Source organism: Python bivittatus, unplaced genomic scaffold (genome assembly GCF_059951505.1).
Source record: "Python bivittatus isolate LINGU-HERP-01145 unplaced genomic scaffold, Pbiv_v1 ctg000580_np1212, whole genome shotgun sequence".
Lineage (NCBI taxonomy): Eukaryota > Metazoa > Chordata > Lepidosauria > Squamata > Pythonidae > Python > Python bivittatus.
The window spans coordinates 29,241,988-29,254,179 of NW_028277087.1; the positions used below are offsets into that span (position 1 = coordinate 29,241,988).

General features: G+C 37.2%; 1 protein-coding gene across 2 annotated transcripts in view; it reads left to right on the forward strand.

Moving 5' to 3' along the window:
• SETD3 (SET domain containing 3, actin N3(tau)-histidine methyltransferase) overlaps positions 1-11,660 on the forward strand; it is a 70,666-nt gene extending 59,006 nt beyond the window's left edge. For both annotated transcript variants that reach the window (XM_088149863.1, XM_088149862.1), the window contains exons 10-13: positions 2,061-2,227; positions 2,927-3,012; positions 5,306-5,466; positions 6,445-11,660. In XM_088149863.1, coding sequence (XP_088005989.1) covers positions 2,061-2,227; positions 2,927-3,012; positions 5,306-5,466; positions 6,445-6,885 — 855 coding nt within the window. In that variant the 3' untranslated portion in view covers positions 6,886-11,660. The remainder of the gene's footprint in view (positions 1-2,060; positions 2,228-2,926; positions 3,013-5,305; positions 5,467-6,444) is intronic.
• Positions 11,661-12,192: the final 532 nt, after the last annotated feature.

Sequence of the window (12,192 nt, forward strand, 5' to 3'; positions counted from 1 at the left end):
CAGTTAAGGAGGGGGTGGGGCTGTTTTAACCCTCCTTTCCAGGCAGCCTCAAAACTCTGGATCCCAGGAGGGGAAAAATGCGTGCTCACTTCAGGTGGTGAGTTCACTGTTCCACAGATACTGTACCTACTTCCCATTTTCTCTTAGGTTCTACTTTTTCCCTCTTCAATTTCATTAACTGCCTACATCTTTTACACTTCTATGTTGAAATGGCTGTGTGGCATCTTTTCCCCTTTGTCCCTGAGAAAGAAAAACATATAGAAGGTGACTTGAATAAAAACAATATTTTTTTTTCCCCTTTGGGCATAGTTCTGCATTTCTGGCTCCTAAGAAATCCCATTATTTCACCAAACTGTTTGCATCTCTCCCCTTCAAATAATTTTTGCATTTTCATCCTAAATTTTCCTTTTTCTTTCTCCATAGTATCTGCTGTCCTTATTTCTGAATGGCCGTACTCTATCTGGCCATTAACATATGCCCATACATTTATTTATTTTATTTATTTATTAAATTTCTCCCCTGCCCATCTCCCCCCAATGGGGGACTCTGGGCGACTCACACAAAGCATTAAAACCATAAATACATATAAATACATAAAACATCAAAATTTAAAAACATTACTAAAAATACATAAATAAATAAATAAATAAATAAATAAATAAATAAAAATACATGCTTCTTTATTCTGTTACTTGAGGAAGAGAAAGGTTCTTGTTTATAATTTATTATAAAATGCCACCCTTGATAGCTATAATGTAAATTAATAGAAGTAAATACCATTTATTGCATACATGAAACTTCAAGATCTTTGTACTTCTCTCTGTAAAGTTTAGTGATCTTGCAAAATAGTTTCTTCCCAAGAAGTAGCCTTTCAGCCTGTGTACCAGCATTTCAAGTGAGGCACAATATACAGTACAGTATTTTCATTTGTTCAAAGCAGTAAGCCCTTATGTTTCTCATTAACTCATTACAGTGATACCTCGGGTTACGAATTTAATCCGTTCCGTGACTCTGGTCGCAACCCAATTTGTTCGCAACCCGAAGCAAATTTTCCCATAAGGTTCAATGTAATTACCGTTAATCCGTTCCGGCATCCGCGGACCACGCATCAAGGGCGGAAAAACAGCCGCGGACCGCACGGCAGGGCGGAAAAACGGCTGCGGACCGTGCGGCAGGGCGGAAAAACGGCCGCGGACCGCACGGCAGGGCGGAAAAACAGCCGCGGACCATGTGGCATGGGCGGAAAAATGGCCGTGGACCACGTGGCACGGGCGGAAAATGGCCGTGGACCACGTGGCACGGCGGAAAATGGCCGCGGACCACATGGCACAGGCGGAAAATGGCCGCGGACCACGTGGCACGGGCGGAAAATGGCCGCGGACCACGTGGCACGGGCGGAAAAGGCCGCGGACCACGTGGCACGGGCGGAAAAATGGCCGCGGACCACGTGGCACGGGCGGAAAATGGCCGTGGACCATGTGGCACGGGCGGAAAAATGGCCGCAGACCATGTGGCACGGGCTGAAAATGGCCGCAGGCCACGTGTCATGGCGGAAAATGGCCGCGGATCCGGTTTGTACCCCGAGGCAGAGTTCGCAAACCAAGGTAAATTTTTGCGGCCAGAGCTGGTCGTAACCCGAAAAGTTCGTAAGCAGAGGCGTTCGTAACCCGAGGTACCACTGTATTTGACTGTCTTATAACACATTTCTTACCAGCTCATACTCAGGAGTGAGGAAAAGGCTGTCCTTATGTGTGAACTTAATTGATCTCAAATTCTAGCATTGCTTGCAGTTCAAAAGAGAACCAATTGAGCATTAGTAATCTATATGTATTAATCCAGAACAGAAATACATTGAGACTTTGGCCAACATGAAGTGTTTTGAGTACAAGCAATTTGTGGAAAATTTGTACTGTACTTTGTTCAAATACAGTATTTTTACTCATTTGTGTTCTTTAGTATTGTAATTTGGGACAGGGAGGTTATTGGTCTAAAGTGCCAATTGTCATTCCAAGATTTGATGCTAAGCTGTTTTTCTGTCCCTTCTCTTTTCATCTTGCTAGATTTACATTTTTTATGGCACTCGGTCAAATGCTGAATTTGTGATCCACAGTGGATTTTTCTTTGATAATAATTCACATGACAGAGTGAAAATAAAACTTGGAGTAAGTAAAAGTGACAGGCTATATGCTATGAAGGCAGAAGTCTTAGCTCGTGCTGGAATCCCAACGTAAGTAAAACTAAGAGAGTCTGCTTTTATCTTAAAATATTGTAAGCGTGAAGGCCCAGTAGAACATTGCTTAATGAACTTTCAGGTATTGTTGATGGAAACTAAGATATCCATCATATAATTATCTTATATTGCATAGTATGCCATGTTTACTTGTTATAAATTTTATTTATATACCCACACACACACACACATTATCTGGGGGCATGGAACATGGGCCAGTTTGTTCTTTTTACTGTTTCCTTCTTTTCAGTAGAAATGTCATGTGATCATAGTATTTTTTTTAACAGTAATGCTGCCAATATCCTTCGTTTTAGAGCAGATTATTGTGTGATATGCAGTCATGGTTTTTGCTTTTTGTTTTGGATTGGATCCCCAACTGAATTGAATAGGATTTATTCTATATGTTTGGTGATTACTGATAGTACTGTATGTTATAGCTCATAGTGAAGCTTGGAAATGAGAGTTGAAACATCTTGGAGACATGCATAATTATGAAGTTCTATAAAATAACTAACATTCTGGAAGAGAATTGTGCAACTTTCATGTGGAAGAGTTTGGAATAGCTTGTTTAATGCTCTGAAATTGAATTGATCCCTTACAATTCTCATTACAAGAATAACAGTATATTATAAATTAAGGCTTTTTATATTAAGTAAGCAAGTCATCATAGACTGACTTATTCTTCATTTTTATTAGTTCCAGTGTTTTTGCTTTGCATTCAACGGAGCCTCCAATCTCTGCTCAACTGCTGGCTTTTCTTAGAGTCTTTTGTATGACTGAAGGTAAAAAAGAACTTCATAAACACTTGCACCTGATTTGTTTTATTATGTGATAGTAAAAAAATGGGATTAAGACAAGTTTAGCCTTCCAAGCATGTTTAAAAAAAAAATGACTAGGCCACTATAGCTTAATAACCCTTTAAAGCAAAGTAAAATCAGTTACCTGCTTAAAAATGCTCTCTCATTTTTTTAAGTGGGAGAACCTGCACAATTGGTGGCTGACTAAATACTTCTTTGCCCCACTGTAGCTGTAGGCCTTCTTCCCAACTGGTCCCCTGTATCCATGTCTGAGAACTCCAAACTTATTGTGTTGTTAACGATTTAGACAGCTTCTGGAGATGATTTGCAGAACTCATAACAAAGCATTCTGATTGGTGGAGACCAGTGCCTTTGCTACTGGAAAATAAATACATATTTATAAATAGATAAAAACACATCAAGCAAGCTAAATAATTTAAATAACTTGGAATTTTCTTCCAGAAATATGCTATTCGGAAGAAATAGACAACAGAAATCAGAACTTGAACACACAGGGCTTCCAGTGTCAGAGTTTGATTTGGTACCAGTTAATTTGTCTGCTTCAGTAAAATTGTTCAGAATGAAGGTGCTGAATCTTCTGCTTTATGTAACTCGGTTTTGTGCTTATATAGACAAAAAAACATTGCAGGCAACTAAGTCTGAGTTTTTACAAGTTATTCTGTGTGTTCCTCTGTGTAACTAATACGCTTCTTAGGTTGAAATTCACCCTTTCCTCTAAGAGGTTTATATGAGAACCTGCCAAGAATTGGCTAAAATTAATTTCCCCAGAAGATTCTTTGGCCTGTTAATTTTAACCTACACATTTGCTTCTCCTTCATATCTAAATTACTGTGGGTTATCAGCTTAATTTTTGACCATGTCGGTGCTTAAGAGAGCCATCCTAGAGATTAAACAATTATTCCTTAGCCTGGATTTGCAGTCGGAAGCAAAGCCCCTTATTTACTGCAATGGCAGCTCCTGTCATCTTTACCTAATTGCATCTATAATATATTTTCTGTTCCTCACAGAAGAACATTAGTTTTCATTAGCTGGACTCAACACTTTGTCCTTAGTGGTCTTGGAGGGAAAGTTCCGCTGTATCACAAGATCACCTGTGCTGTTGTCTCAATGGGGCAGTCACAATCTTGCACTTTTTTTTGGTCATTTTCTGCTCTGTCCCTTTTATCAAACAGAGTGTTCTAAATTAATATCTTCCTGCTTGGGCTGTTCTGATGAGGCAAATACACTGTATTTGTTAGCAGACAAATCTACAGAAATATCTAGAACAATCACCTAATTTTGTCTGAGAGCCATAAATAGGCTTTGGGTTTACCTTTGGCTGATTTATCTCTTCCAGGATGGTTTGCAGTTCTGTTAATTTCCTCTTTTGTCCTTTTCTTTCATTTGTTTTTATCTGATTGTACTTTGTTTAATATTTTGGTCTTTGACTATAAATAAACTAAACATGCCCCCCCCCAATCAGCCATTTTGCCGCAAAATTGTGGCAGTCTGACCTTAGGATGGGGGCGGGGGGGGGAGAGGAGTAAAGAAAGGAACAAATAATTCACATCTCTTTCAAATAGGCTGCAGTCCTTCACAGACTTAGCTGAGGTATGTCACATTAACTCAGAGGAACAGATTCCTTCTGAAACCTTTTGAGACTCGGAGGCTGAAATGGCTTAAGATTTCTGGAGGCATTTATATCTCTTAAAAAGTTCCTATTGGAACAATTTTCCTCATTCTTCTGGAGGGGGAATTTTAACAATTTAAAAAAATGAAATTTCTCTTTCACTTGCTTGTTTTCCTGGTTAAAAGGAAAGAAAAGTCTGCAACATTTTCCATGTAACCCAGAAAAAAGTCTTAGTATCATTGCTCCCTCTACTGATGAAGGAAAAACCTGCACTTTACTTGCTGGGTATTCTTCTCTTACCAATCCCCCTCCCACAAAACTTTATAAATTTTAAAGTAACAAATTAATAAACTTTTAAAATAATAGAATGAAATAAAAATTAAGAAAAATAAAATATAAAAATAATAATTAAGAAAGGAAAGTGGCCTCATCCACTTTTAGAAGACAGCTGTCAGCATGCTCTGCAAAGCATGGTGCAGCCCTCAAGCTGATACAAGTTGTTCAGTTATGTAATAAAGGCAAAATGTATATCATTTTATTTTGGAGCATCAACCTTGAATACAAATTCTTTACTAACAGTCAGCTCTTTAGCCTGGTCGATGGCCAGAATAAGTGGAACATTTGCTGACAATGTTTTATCCTTTGTAGATGAGCTGAAGGAACACTTGATAGGCGAACATGCAATTGACAGAATCTTCACCCTTGGTAATTCAGAATTTCCAGTGAGCTGGGACAATGAGGTGAAACTTTGGACTTTCCTGGAAGCCAGGGCATCTCTTCTCTTGAAAACGTACAAGACTACTATTCCAGTAAGACTTAAAAGAGCATGCAATTTCATACATTTATAAACCTTACTGTTTATCTGATTTAATTCCAAATATTAGTGATATGAGTTTTAAAAGCTTTGCATTCTTGTGATACTTTCCTTTTCCAGAAAGTACTACTGCTTTTCTTCTTCTGTACCTGAGATATCTTTAAATATGTAGTTTCATTTGGGGGGAGGTGTTGCACAATGCCATGTTTTCCTTCATCTTAAATTTAAAGAATAGGGTCTGAATTGATTTGATTCATTATCAAGGAGACAGATGCTTGGTTTCTGCCCATTACTCTTCCTGACAATATGACTGAGCCACTTTACAAGCTACATTTGAAATTTGGGGTCTCTTACTGCTTCTTCCACATTACTGGATGGCAGGGACAGGAAAAGTTCTGAAAACATAGGCTTGATGGCCATTTTTCAGACCCACTCAGGGCATTACCCTGAAGCTTTACCCTGGTCATGTGGAAACACGTCTTTTGAATTCCAGTCATTCCTTTTTTTAGACCTCTCCAAGATTCTGAATGTTATCTTCTCTCTTTAAACACTGTTCCTGTTCTCACTTGTCCAGAACATCTGAACAATGCATCTTCATATGTTGTCTTATATCTTGGCTCTTGGTTTCTCTGTATTCATTCCTAATTGCAATAGAGTCTAAACAAGACAACCACCACATTCGGTTGTGTTTTCCAAATGTCCTCTTTTTGGATGGTAAGGTTCTTGAAGCAGGGACCTGCCTTTTTCTTCATGCTATAAAGCAGAGTTCCTCAACCTTGGCAACTTTAAGACAGGTGGCTGGCTGGGGAATTCTGGGAGTTGAAGTCCACCCGTCTTAAAGTTGCCAAGGTTGAGGAATCCTGCTATAAAGAACCATCTACACTGATGTCATTGCTATGTAAACCTTGTGTCAGGGTGTGTGCTTAAGGTTTAGATAACAGCTTCATGGTTTTTATTCCACTTGTTTCTTTAGGATGACAAATCCATTTTGGAAACACAAGACCTTACCTGTAATGCAACTATGGCTATTAAATTGCGTTTAGGTGAAAAAGAAATTTTGGAAAAAGCAATAAAAAGTGCTGCTGCGAATCGAGAATACTACAGCAAACAAATGGCAGAAGGAGCGCTCCTCCCCAGATATGAAGAAAGTAATGTTGCCTTGCTGGAGAACACTGTGGCAGACTCGAGACTCCCAATTGTCTTGAGAAATTTGGATGAAGAGACAGAGGAGCCACAGGATTTAAAGATTGAGGAAAGCATTGGTGCAGAAGCAAATGGATTTGTGAATGGTGACAGTTCTTTGCTTAATAGGACCAAATTGGAAAATGAAAAGTTAAATCAAGAAGAAAGCAGCAGAGAGACTGAGGATACCAAAGAATCTTCTTCAGACAGTACTGATGAAGTTAAGGAATAGCTCTAAATCGTTCTGATTTTATTGTGAAATGGAAAACTAGCAGGTGTTCTTTTTCTCCTCTTTGAACAGTAATTTACATTGGTGTTTTTCTTAACATTTCTTTCTGCAGAGGAATGGGGGGTGCTTGATAACAAGAAAAAAGAAGTTTAAGTTATTTAAAAGATTTCGCATCCCTTTTCTATTAAGATTGCCATCTTGCTTTTGGAGTCCAGGAATAAGTCAAGAAAAAAGTACCTTTGGAACTTTGTGCAGTCCTTGGTTGAGAAAATACATTTACTTCCTAGGGAAGAGGCCAGCTTCATCTGCTGCTTTTCTGTTCTGTTTACTTTGACTTCTAAAATTCAAAGCTTGTTTTTTGCACCTTGCCCAAGGAAGTGGTAGGATTAGCTTCTGATATAGACTGAAAACAGAACAGAACAGAGAATAGATATCAAAATGGAAAATCTAGGAAAGAGTCAGATATGCTACTCCCTAAAAGGTAAGGTGGCAATCTTATTTTCATTAGGTTTGAAATATCAGTAAGAATACTTATTTTATTCTAATTATAGTGGTTTCTAAGAATGTTGGTTTATTTTGTGGTTGTTTTACTGTATGAGAAGTTTCATTCCCCCTCTTTGCCCCCCCCCTTCCCCTCCCACACAAAAAATCAAAGTTTGCAACTATGGTACATCCTCCACTTTATTTTTAAGGTGTGACCTTTTATTTTGAAATGGCACTGTTGTATTTGGTGAAGAAAAGGTTGGAAGTAGATCATTCAGCCCATGGCTTTAAACTGTGTTGTTCAAAGTGAGATTGCTCCCCACCTTTTTCAGATTTTCAGATAACTAGAGATTTTCAGAGCAACACTTTTGACTAAGAAAATTATTAAAAGTGAAACCTTACTAACGTGTGTCTGCTACTTTTCATTAATGCTGCATGGCTTAACATGCTAAGTTGTACACTAATTCTAAATTTCTGTTTGCAGTTTTAGGGGAGTTAAAGGAGATTTATTTTCAGAAGACTGCTAGACCATACCCAGAATATGCAAATTAGCATGATCCAGAAGAAAAATGGAATTTTTTTGTGGTTCTTAGAATGTTCCATCCATAAAACAATACATTTTCTGCATCCCTAATGTGCAGAAATATTTTTGGCTTTGTGGATCCTTAAAGTCTGTTCTTTTGGAGCACAGTTTAGAGTTTGTGACATCCCATTGACATCCACAAATAAATAGCAGTGTTTAACTGCAGAGATAAGCTGAAACAGTTCTTATTTTTTAAAAGATGTCAAAAATGCTTCTAATTTTGGTGTGTTTTTGATTGCACCCTTATCACTTTATGTTTCAAAAAAGTGTAATTTTTAAGGTCTCAGAATAGGCCAAGCTCTGGAACCCTGAACCAGGGAACATGAAATTGAAACATCCCAACACAAATACATTAAATTTTCATGCATTATTTTTTGAGTTATATTTCTAGCCTGTGCAATTTTAAGTAGAACTAATATTCTCTCCTTAGCTGCTTTGAAAATGGCCTTCAAAGGATATAGGAGCAGTTATATCAAGTCAGCTCATGAAATATTTGCATAGTCTCTGAAATCAGAAGGAATAGAATTGAATCTTTAGTGTATGGGTTTGGGAATTCAGTTATAATGAATATAAATAACTCCATGTATTTTCCTAAGATTAGCAGAAGCCAAAATAAACAAATATATGCAAATTTTTACTTTGTACGAATCATCTTACAGAAACGTTTGTGTGGGATTTTAATATCTTTTATTGTACATTAGCCATGTTTTATTTCACAGTAGCTGATTGGTCTTAGGTAGCATACAAATTAAATATTAAATGTGAAACTATAAGAATAGTATAATAAAACAAAGATTACAAAGCAGAAATTTCATTTTTCCTATGTAAATTACCGCATTTCCCAGTGAAATGCTTGAGTGTTTCAAACAACTGTTTTTTAAAGAAAAACGCTGCCAAAATTAATATAATGCAGCATTTTTCTTATATATTATATATGAATGCAGCACGTTTAGCTTTCTGAAGAGATGGTTCCTTAATAAACTCAGTTATCATGCAATGGCCTCTATTATAAACACCACTCTTTCTGAATTCATAAAGAACATGGTACTACAAGTCAGCTGTTATTACTTGAGAAGATTCATACAGGAGACAATACTGCTATGCAATACTCACCTAGCAAATTTGGAGTTTTATAAGTATTGCCTCTCCCCTTCAGTCAGGCCCAGAAGCCAGTGCAGCTGAGTATGTATTATTTTCATTATTTCTTCATACAGCAATTATCAATGTGGACCAGTATTCTGGTCTATAATTGTGACTTCTGACAGTCTTCAGAGGCAATTCCCAGAGTCACTGGGAGTTGGGCAGCATATACATTTAATAAATTATTATTTTTCCACATGGTGCAATAATTTATTTTCTGAACTGACAGAGCATAGATGATAGAAGCAATATTGTACTGAAAAAGTGATGCAGGTGACATAATTATTTTTCTGGACCAGAACCACTGTTTAGGAGTTTGCTGCATGTTTGATCCTTCAGGGAATCCTATCCAATAGGGGTGAATCCATGTACCTAATAATGATCACCATGCATCATTATTTCTGTTCCATATGGATTTTTTTTTTATATATATATATTATTTTTTTTTTAATGGTGCTAGGAACCAGCCATCTTTTTTATTTTGTGAATCTTTCAGTCTACAGCATCACCCATACAGCAGTTCAAAGCAACCATCCTGTTCTCAGATCTGATAAAGCTGGGCTATTTTGTAATTCTGCTCATATTCCACTCTGAAACTATGGATGATCTGTTCCAGAAAATGAAAAGAATAAGGCGTGACACAGAAATGGTGTCTTTTCTAAACCTATCCAAAGTATCTACCAAATCATAAAGCAACAATTACTGTACACTATACTGTAGTCCTCTAGTTTCCTTTTCTTTAAAATAAAACAGCAAGATCTAATGATTAAGTCTGGGGAAAATGCAACAGATGTCCAGAAGAACTAACTTGGTTACATTCCCCATCCATCTCTACAAGCTGTACATATTAGAGAAGTTTCTCTCCCAGACTCCAGTAAATACATACACATACACACACACACACATACACACACACACACATATATATACATACACACAGACACACACACATATATATATCAAATAAATATGCATTCTTCATATGTCTTCCAAAAGATTGTTTAAGGCTACTTGGTTCAAAAATGGTCTTCTCACCACTGTTAACATGGATAAATAATACTTTTAATTATGCTGGGGGATGTATTCCTTCATAAAGAAAGCACACATCAAACCTATTATAATTTCTCTTAACTTGACTTAATTAGCTAATATAATCAGTAAAGATAAAAACTCCCCAAGTAGAGCTCAACTCCTAATAACTTCTTGGACACATCTATATTATTTCTTGACAGTAATTTGGAACTTCGAAACTAAACAAGGTAGACCAGTTGAGAATTACAGTTTTGATAGTTACTGTCAATAGCAAGCCAATTCTATAATGCTTAAGAAAACTGCATTGATGCAGTCACCAGAACTAGAGTTCAACTAAATGGCATACTGTATTTTCTTGATTACTGGTTTTCAATCTTTAGTATCTTAAGTCCTACCATTCTAATGATCAAGGAACCAGTCATTCTTTGTGAGTCCTACCATTGTGAGTCCTACCATGTTAGAAACAAAAACAAATGTTTCTAGAAGTACATTTATATGTTTACAGGCATTTTATTACACATGTATCATTTATGGTAAGTTTTAAATGCTTACAGTCTTAATGGCTGACCTTGTCTTCCACTTATCTTCTTCTGAGTCCCATTTGTAGTATGTTTACTACCAGTTGAGAACTGGCTGAATCATGCCACGTCCTGCAGTTTTTGCCACAGCACTGGAATATCATGAAATTCATGCAAGTGTTAGAGATACATGGGACATAGACAGATTTTAACTTGGCCAAAACTAAACATTACTACAGCTTTCCCCAATTTGGTGTCTTCCAGATAAGTTGGCATAAATCCAAGAATTCCCAGCCAGCAGAATGCATGTACTCAGGTGTAAGATGAAGGGTGCCAGGTTTATAATCTGTAGGGGACTCAGCAATGTGCAGGAACTACAAAAGAAAAAAAAATATTGTAAATTTAGTCTACAGTGATAGAACCTCAAATTTGAGGTAAAGACAAGTTAGCTTTACTCAAAACTAGCAAGAGCTCCTGTGGAACACATGTTCTGGACATTTCAAAGTAGCCTTCCCATTTTGACATGCTCCAGATACTTTTGTCTACACCTCTAATCATCCCCAATGAGGATTCAAAACAACCAATGAGGAAGAAATACAGGAGTTGTAGTCAAAACACATGGAAAGCTTGTGTAATGTGTGTTTCTAATTTCAGTTGGGGTGGATTGGTCATAATCAGAACATGATTGCAACAATGTATTCATAAAGTGTCTTGCAAACATGAAACAATTTCAGAGATGCAGATCCTAAATAGAGAAATTTTCCCTTGTACAACAGCCAGACCTGAAGTACAGAATAATGCCACTGAGCTAAATGGTGCCTTTATGAATTAGTAACTATACGCTAGTCTCTTTTCTTGGTCCAAAAACAACAAACAATGACTGCTAGATAGGACTTTGCTCAAGACAATTCTACAGTGAAAATCAAAGCTTTTTGGCTGGTGTGGGTCTTCCGGGCTGTGTGGCCGTGGTCTTGAAGTTTTGTTTCCTAACGTTTCGCCAGCACCTGTGACCGGCATCTTCAGAGGGCAGGAGCACAGACAGGAGCAGTTCTCTCTGTGCCCAGGGTGACAAAAGGGTCACATCACCCTGGGCACAGAGAGAACTGCTCCTGTCTGTGCTCCTGCCCTCTGAAGATGCCAGCCACAGATGCTGGCGAAACGTTAGGAAACAAAACTTCCAGAACATGGCCACGCAGCCCGGAAGACCCACACCAGCCATCATATGCTGGCCGTGAAAGCCTTCGACAATACACTTAACTACTTTTCTTTTTCCTTCAGTTTGAAATTTTATTTATTTGTGATATGCAGAAAATTGTTAATACAATTACAGGTGTAAAACATAGATAACACAGAAAAAATCAAATACAAGCAGCCATCTAATTTGAAATATATAACTACTATATATATGATTATATATACACACACACACACACACACACACACACAAATACATACATATACACATACATACTACAGTAGTTATATATATATAGTAATTATAATATAAATATAGTAGTTTAGTACTAAATATAGTAGTATTTATATATATATAAA